At 44.1% G+C, this 9036-nt stretch overlaps 1 protein-coding gene across 6 annotated transcripts in view; it reads right to left on the reverse strand.

Annotated features, from left to right (window-relative positions):
- Window positions 1-7719, reverse strand: part of ST8SIA6 (ST8 alpha-N-acetyl-neuraminide alpha-2,8-sialyltransferase 6) — a 47305-nt gene extending 39586 nt beyond the window's left edge. For 4 of the 6 annotated variants that reach the window (XM_082046198.1, XM_082046196.1, XM_082046194.1 and 1 more), the window contains exons 1-2: window positions 7313-7718; window positions 6957-7052 (exon numbers count right to left, since the gene is read on the reverse strand). In XM_082046198.1, the coding sequence (XP_081902324.1) occupies window positions 6957-7052; window positions 7313-7569 (353 nt within the window). In that variant the 5' untranslated portion in view covers window positions 7570-7718. Of the gene's footprint in view, window positions 1-6956; window positions 7053-7312 lie in introns of all 6 variants that reach the window. The other 2 variants (XM_082046195.1, XM_082046197.1) reach the window with 2 other exon arrangements.
- Window positions 7720-9036: the final 1317 nt, after the last annotated feature.

The following is a 9036-nucleotide window of genomic DNA, read 5'->3' on the forward strand; positions in this document are numbered from 1 at the left end:
GGTGCAAAAAGATAAAAAATAAAACTATTTATTTGCAAGATATGCAAAGCAATGACTTTTCCTAGTAAAAGTTAAATTTCTACATTTCTGTTTCACTGAGTGGCCCCTGCTTCAGGAGTGAAAGATTTTTTGCATTCAGATAGAGAAGGGTGTGCAAGGGCCAGTCCAGACTTCTGCTGCATTATTCATTGCAGAGTTGTGCAGACAGACTCAGATTAGATTTCTGATCACTTAGGACAACTACGGTAGGCAACATTTATCACTAAATGAATTTACCTGACCTAGTGGATGACAGTCGTTCTTCAATACTTAGAACTGCACTAAAACTTCTGCAATGAAATGAGATAATATGCCTAAAAACACAGATACCAGGCTACATTCAACTAATTTTTCAAACTCCTAAACTAGATGAGAACTTGAAGTGGAAACCATGTTATTCTGTTGGTTTGAACTCATAAAACTGATGAAACAGAAATTTCTGCTGCATTTCTCTTAGAGTTAAGATGTACTCAAAGCCAACCTCACTGGCCACAATCTGAAAAAGTTTCCTTTTTTTTTAATCATATACAAACAGCTTGAGGATCACATCCTTCCTAGGAACTCAGAAAGTACACCATCTGTACTTTAATAAATCCACAGTTAGATTAAGACCATGTGCCACGTTTATCAGCACGTTGTTATTCTATATCTATCTATATCTATCTCTCAGGAAGACAGCAGTTCCTTAAATTGTAAAATTCTTTAAAACGAGGATTGCACCCACCTTTAGAATAAGAAATAGGGAAACTATATGAAAAGTCCACGACTCCTTTTGCTGCACCTGGAACATTCAGTCCTGAGACTACAGGGAGCCCTAGTGCAGGTAATCACCAGAGGACATGTACCTCAGTTAACACAGAGTTTGTGGGGAGCAGTTGTACAGGGAGGAAAAGAAAAGGGAGGCTCTTTTAAAAAAAAAAAAAAGCAAACTCAACCCCAAACAGTTAGTAGAGTAGGAAAATGGCTGGACATAAGATAGATGAAGAAAAGAATGAATGGTAAGGAAAAAACAAACAAACAAAAAAAACCCCACAGACGGAAAAAGGAAATACAGTGCTGTGAATTATACCATAACATAAAGATATGTCCAGGACCAGAAGTCTAGTGCTCCAGAATTCCCACAAAATCAGCTGGAAACAATTGAAAGAGTGTGGGATGACATTTTCAGAAGAGCTCAGAACTGGACTGTCTGCAACTGGACTGAAAGCAACAGGAATTTCACCCCAAATTTCAGCAGAAGTTAAGTCCAAACTGAGTGCAAGGAAAAATCCCACTCATTAGCTTTACTCATTCTGTGCCCAGCAGAACTAGTTGTTGCACTGTCTGTATGGCTTCCTGCTCTTGTCTGCCTGAAGCAGCACTGGACTTCCGAACCCTGCTCCAGCTGAGCATCTCCTGCTAAAAAGAAAAACTTCTGCATGCAAAACTGCACATTTCCACCCTTCTACCAAACTGGCACTGAACAACACTATCCAGATTGTGAATACCTTCTGTCTTAACCTCTTCCTTGAAAAGACTAATTTATATTTGAATCTCATAGACTATTAGTTGAATAGTATTAAAAAACATAATCCATACTTCCCTAGGAAGGGTGCTCTTAATTGTTTTCATCTTTGACACTACTGTCAATGCATCAGACGATAAAAATATAGTGACATTTTTAAGGTTCACAACACTTTGATTAGTAAGACAATACACAATCTAAATGCTTGGTGAAATGGACTATAAAAATGGCTTTATCAAGCCATAGGAGTAAGAATTTGTCTTGTAACATTAATCACAGTAACTATGAAAGAGACTGATCCTACAATTCTTGTTCAAGTTCCCATGCAGGTTTTGCTTATCTAAGGAATGCTAAATCAAGTCTTTAAGACAAGCTGCATTTTGAAATTATTTGGAAGACCTTCTGGTGCATTCACCACTTGTACATAACATCAGATACTTTTTATTTATAAAATCCATAAACCACATGACACATAACATGACAAACAACATTCAGAGTCTCACAGTGGGTAAAGTGAAAAGAATAAGGTGCTTACACTAAAATGATGTTACAATAGTACACGATAGACAGAATGACAGAGCAGTTTCATTTGGACCAAGTAAACAGAAAGAGGCTGGGAAACCTTTCACCACTGTCAGAACATAAATGTGTCCTGGCAGTGGCTTTCAGCTGAACATCTATTCATTTAGACAGAACTAATACATGAGGCATGTGTTAGAAATGCGCTCCTAAAATATGTCTGCATGCATCTCTTGGGGATGAAGGAAAAAAATACTAAGAGAGCAGTAAAATTAGTGAAGTGGCCACCGGTGCCGACTGATCTAAACTGTAGCAAATTATTTGTGCAATATACCAAGCTACTGTTCATAATCGAGGTAATAGCCTGTCTCTTCTTCCCCTTCTCCCTCCCTGCCAGAATGCAATATTTTGACAAGAGACAGAATGTACAGGTCTCTGTAGCACAGTTAATTAAGTATAGTTGTTTATTCCCTAGGCCTGCATAAAGACCTGCTGCTGAGAGAGGAAATGGAGAAACCAACACTATGAACACTGTAATAATACTAACTTGTTTACTCATAGCTCCTCAATCACTTCCTCCCACTGTTCAATTACCCCAACAGCCTCTACACTGTGCTTGCCTTGGACCTGCAAAGACACAGTAAGTAAGGGAAATAGTAAGTGAATGCTGTAAAATTGATGACACAAACAGAATAACAGAGTAGTGGCGGTCAGTTGTGCAGGGTACTGCTGCCTTGTTATTACTTGTATATAAAGAATACATAAATAGTGCTTGAGAAGACTATTTTCATTTCCCTTGTAGGAGATGGCATTATTTATCTTCTATATATTCCTGGGCAGTACAAAAGGAGCTAGAATTTCTGCCCAAGCTTAACATAGCACACCCTTGGCCTCATAACAAAGAGAAGACCACCTAGCTCCTCATATTATTGTCACCTTCCCCGATAAGCTCTAGCAATACTGAGCCTTCTATTTTGCTATTAATGCTGTGACTACACAAATATACCAGCACAGAGGTGGGGAGGGAGCACCAAGTGTCTAAAGGTGAGACAAGTGCAAGACTACTTGTTTTGGTTGTACTGTTGGCTTAAGCAAGTTTAAACGGTATTTGCAGGCACAGTTTAAAATTGAGAGGATGGTATAAGGCACAGGCACTAGGATTTACCAGCGAACCATAGTATTGCAGTGTAAATTATACTGGTTCCGTGAATAAATTTGGGGACTACTAGGGAAATCGTACTAACAATGACCTTGGTTTTAGTAAGAAACTGTAGTAAGAAGCATAGCAGGCTGCAAAATAAACGCAAGACAAAAACTGGAAGTCACACTGTAAAGGCAGTCGATTTATCTAACAAGAAAAAGTGGTAAGAAATGTCCTGTAAGACACAAACCACATCTTCAAGGTTATTTACTAAGATGCAGATCTTCAGAGAACTTTAGGTGCCTAGTCACCATCTAATTAAACACCACTGTGAATAATAGCTCCCTAAATACCTATGGCAGTCTGAACCCATCCTCTCTTTTTCATACTTTCATTTTTCAGTTTCATCCTTTTAGAAGAATTACTCAAAGTAAAACAACAGATTAGCTTTCAGTATTGCAAGGCAACCAAATAACAGGGTCTTAGAGATTCTTCAGGAGATGTCTGGTTACAAATATGTCTCCAAAAGCAAAGGAAATCACTATAAGATTAGCTTGCCATTCTGAAGATTGGCATATACTTGGAGTTCAAAGAAAGATAATGGCCAGTTTTTTCCTTTCCCAGATCCTCCCTCCAAACTTGGTGAGAAAATCTTAGCTTGTGTTAGGGAATAGACTGCCTTAGCTTATTAAATTATTGATTATGCTGCTGCTTATAGAACTTAGTTAGAAACTGCTTATATAGAATTCGCTTAGCATAAGTAAGTTTGCTTAGCATAACTTCTGCAAGCTGTGAACCTTTGCACTTTCTGCTTTGTTAAGTAAAAAAGGCCTCAGAGTCTTCGAGCTAGAAGATAAGGGGAGCTGCACCCCTGGAGATAAGTGAAGGAACAAAATGGTATCTAACAGAAGATGAGACACAGAATAATGTTTTGGTTATTGCCAAGAACTTATTTCTCTCCAGCTGCAGGCACAAAATAGCAACAGAAGGTCAGGACTTTGACTGACGGCCTGCCTGACAAAAATTAAGAGATCCAATGAAGAACAGGGAGACCCTAGACTCTAATTTTGCAGTTGGCTCAGAGTGACACACAGTGGGTGAGGGCTTGGATTGTGGGGGTATAATTGCCCAAGTTTTTCTTCACTGAGGGTCCCTCTCCAGCAGGCACCCAGCTTGAGCTGCTCTATGCTGTACCTTGTGAATAAATTAGTTATTTCAGAAGAATTTCTGGAATCCATGCCTGTGTCTCTGCTACAGGAAAACCAGGAAAAAGAAACTTCACTAACACTTACCAGAAAAATGCATCACACTGAGGAAGAGATCACATTCTAACCCAACATCCATGCACATCCTCTCACTCTTACGCAGGAAAGGACTTTGCTGTCAGCAACACAACAACGCTATTCAAACTGTCAGGGTACTTTAGGAAAACCATACTTCAGGGAGTCTGCAACAAGAGAGTTTTCCTAGTTTTATGCATCAACATAGCCTCACATGATAAAAAATTTAGTCAGCCCTACACAACCTATTCCAATGAGGGACTGTTCTGTACTTTTGCTCTACTCATGGATATGGCAGCAAAACCCCACTGCAAACTGGAATCGAATTCCTCTTGACTGGACCATCCATCTCCATCACCGAGGGACTGGTTTGAACCTCCTGAATGTGTCCAGATGCCCTCTGGATCAAATCTCTCCGGCATGGCCCTCACCCAGGCCCAGTCCAGCTGCTGCCTGGATCAAACCCCTCCAGCATGGCTCTATGCCCAGTCCAGCTGCTCCCTGGATTAAGTAACAGTTCCTGGTCAGTCCAGCAGCTCTCTCTCCTTCCTCATATCCCAAACATGCACCACAAGCTCCTGGCAGGCCAGCTTACTGAGCATAGTCACTCAGGTGAGAAAGAACATCCTCTCTTGGATTCAGCCATCAAGACTTCCCTCCGAAGACACCACAGCTATAGGAGCTAGAGCAAAATGAAACTTTTTTTAAATGAATAATTCACTTGTCACACTTTTGTGGTCACTCAGTTACCAAAAAATACAATTTCAAATTGATAAAAACTGGCTCCAAATTGGTGCCAAAATCCTCCAAGTGTGTTAAGGAAAAACGTGTATTTAAAATCTCATGCTCACACGCCCTATTATAGAGATTAAGAACTGACCCATACATGCCAAAGATTTTCAGCCCTCTTTAGTATGTGCTGCTTCCACTTTCTTTGCTCCGTTTGTGACTGTACTAACAGCAGTTGGGAAGCAGCTGGACTCTGTTCTCTGAAATACTCTCTGCTCGCATTTCTACTCAATTTGACTCCATGGTTTAGCACACAGAGCTGGGTGAAAGGAGACTGCAGCTCAGAAAGGGAAAAGGAGTATGAGAAGATGGGGTGGAGGGAACCACAGACATAACACAAAACAGAGTGGAGAGGAGAACAGAGTGACAGCTACAAAACTCAAAGCAGAACAGAGCACATACTGCAAAACCAATAAATTGTAAGGAGTGGAAAAGAAGAAAAAAAAAGCAGAAGGGGAAAAAAGAAGCACAGGAAAGAAAAGCAGGCTAGAGGCACGTAACAGCAGTTAAAATGCTGCAAATGTTCCTGTTCCTTTTCCTGCTTTACTCTAATTCTGAAAGATGTTGTAAACTTGCAACTTGTAAAAGTTCAAAATTTCGAGCCAAGGAGCACACAGGATCTCTCATCAGAAACATGTTAAGAAACCAACTGTGCGGATACGCTGCAATGATTACTCTGACTAATGTCACTTGCATTCACTTAGGGAAAGCACATGCTGTTTCAACCCCAAATTCAGCTAGATTGGGTGAAATGGTGGCCTCAGTAAGGTTAACTGCATTGTGACCATTCACTTCAGTATAGCCAGCCATCACAGTTCCCATTAAAGAACCAATTCCCCAGTTCTTTGTAATTTTTATCATGTGTTTCTGACTATAATTTATATTAACATATAATAATTGGAACAACAATGCTAATTAAGCCATATAAAGTAAAAGACTATAGAAAAAATATTTGTGAATGACTTCTTACATAGTAATCTCTAGCATGGATTACACTACCCTCTTCTGCACTGTTTTTCTACATTGTATGAAGACTCAAGAGCACGAAAATAGTAGTTAATATTGAAGCCTGCATATTAAGACATGACTGGTTTCACAGCTAATTTTGCAAACTATTTTCATATCAAACTTCACAGTATAAAATAACAGGCTGTAATGCAAATATCTACACTGATCTAAAGGACCAAGATGGGGGAATCAAGTGAAAGGACTCCTACAAAGTAAGATGCTATGTAACATAAAAATGCTTCATATTTCTGGCCTTCATCCTATTGATTTCAAAGGAGAAATCTGTATTTTAAACTAAATACACATTACAAAAATGGTAATAATGTTACCCAGCTGCTGCTTCACCTTCCTGGAAAGAAGAATAAAAGATACCTGGAACATGCCATTCAGCAAGCACTTTTTGCATCATATGCTAACAAAACTGCTTCACGCAACATGTTATCGGGCTCAAAACCAAGGGCAGAGTGACAGCTGTCATTAAGAGGGCCTACGAGCAAATAATTTATTTCAGTTCAAGTGAATTTTCATTTCCTTGGTCTAATAGGTCTTCAGCGCTCTCTCTGACTGAGCTGCCAAAGCAAAGGAAGCACGAATTGGAGTGAAGGCACATTTCTGCTTCTGTAGACCCCTCCAGCCGGACCCGCGGTGCCGGTGCCCGGCGGCGGGCAGCCCGTACCTGTTCTCGGTCTGAGGCAGGGACGGCAGAGGGGACCTGAGGGCTCGCACCACTTTCGGCGTGACAGCAGCTCCTCCCGCGTCCTCCTCCCAGCCCCTGGCAAAGGAGACGGGAAAACAAAGTTGTCAAAACCAGTGATTAAACATCATCAGGCGGGAGCGGCGCCGCTTTCCTCCCCACGAATCGTTCACACGCCGCCAACACCCGAGCCCAGCCCAGCCCAGCCCAGCCGGGCTCCGCCGCGCACCGCTCCCGGCGGCGGCGTCTCGCCGCGTCCCACTCCGGCTTCCCCCGCCGGCTCCAGGCTCTCCCGCCCCGCAGCCCCATCGTAGCGGGGGACCCCTCGGCCGCCCTACCTGGCGCGGAGGGGCTGCTGGCCGCCCAGGCGCAGGAGGCAGCCGCCGAGCAGCAGGCTGCCCAGCGCCGCGGCCAAGGCGATGACAGCTCGCATCGTGCGCTCGGCAGCGGCGCCCACCGCAGCTACGGCCGCCCCATAGTATTTAAGGGAGGCGGCGAGGAGGGGGAGGAGGCCGTGGCAGCTACAGGGTCTCTCTGCTCCGCCCCTCGCCCGTTTCGGCGGCCGCAGCCCTGCGCCGCCGCCATCAGTCCCCATTCCACCGCGGCCGGTGCTCGCAGCGCCGGTGGTCGCGCTGAGGGGCAGGGCCAGGCCCGGGTCCCCGCCGAACTCGCCCCTCAGGCGGGCAGCGCGGCGCTCCCCGGGCAGGTCCCCGCAGGGCGGCGGCGGTGGCCACCGTGCAGGGGGCGGCTCGGCAGCAGCTGCGGTTTCCCCGCTCGCTGCCGGGGCGGCGGTGCCGGCTCGGCGCGGTGAGCTGCCGCGGCGGGAGGGAAGGACCGGGGCGGCCTCGCTGGCGGCCGCTCGGGCGGGCTTCTCGGTAGCAAAAGTGGCAGCGCGGTTACCCCGCGGTGCGAGGGAGTTAAATACTGTCGGAACTTCAGCTCGGAGGAGGTGAGGCATCGGTGTGCGGGGGTCACCTGGCGGGGAGCCCCGGAGCCTGCCATGCCCTCTGACTGGTGCAGCGAGGTCGGAGCTGCTTGAATAGCTCTTAGTTATAAATAACGTTCAATGCCTGTAATAAAATGTATTTGCAGTGGTTTTGGTAAAGAATGATTCTATAGTAAGCTAGCATCTTTTTGCCTAATTGTGTACTTAGTATTGTTTTCATAAGGCCAGCCATTGCTATGAGAAACCTAGTAAGATGACAAGGTGCCATTAATTAGGCCACTGTTTTTAAGTGAGTGGGCAGCAGCGATGCTACACTTTACAGCAGCCTTCCAGTTGTGAGCCAGCTGACACCTTCCCTATCTTTTCCTTTTTTTGTATCTTCAAGCATTCCCTTAAGCCTGGAAGCTGCTCTTCTTCCTCAAACAATGTCTGGAAAGCCTCAAAATAAGAGCTCTGCTGCAGCTGTATAAGTAACAAGGGACTTGATACTGTGACTGGTAAGCGGTTAGATAGGGCAGTGAGAAGCAGCATGCCTACTGTCTACCAGAGGAATGGCACCAGCTGTGATGGGGTATGCCAGGAAATATCTAGTTATTTTTTTAGGGTATCTGTGAGCTCACTGGTGAGCAGCGCTGTGGGTGCTGGTGGGAGGGAGCCAGCAGCAGTTGTGCTCTGCTGTCACCGGGGGGTAGCGGGTATCAGACTGGTTCAGTGCACGGTCACCTTGTGAGCACGGTTCTGTCTTCTTCTTGGCTCTGAAGTACTTAGTCGTAATAGAGAAACAAAGCCAGTGTTAAGACTTCTGAAGTCCTCAAGTAGTTTACTGGTTTCAGGTTGTCATGAGTCATAAAAGTCTTGAACATGAAGGTATTTCATCACCATTGCCAAAACATGTACTTCAGCTTCAGGCCTATCCTATAAATCCAGTTGACATATATTAACATGTAGGGGCCAACAGTCCAGCTTCTTAGGATAAGTATATGTTCACTGGTTAGCATGAACTAGAAATGTCAATCCCACTGTTACCTCTGTAAAACTTAAAGGTTCCTGCTTATTTTAGTGGTTATTATCAACTATGTCATAATATCCATTAAATACTCTATGTAAAACAACAAA

The sequence above is a fragment of the Streptopelia decaocto genome (genome assembly GCF_964273445.1).
Source record: "Streptopelia decaocto genome assembly, chromosome: 2".
In the NCBI taxonomy this organism is placed as follows: Eukaryota; Metazoa; Chordata; class Aves; order Columbiformes; family Columbidae; genus Streptopelia; species Streptopelia decaocto.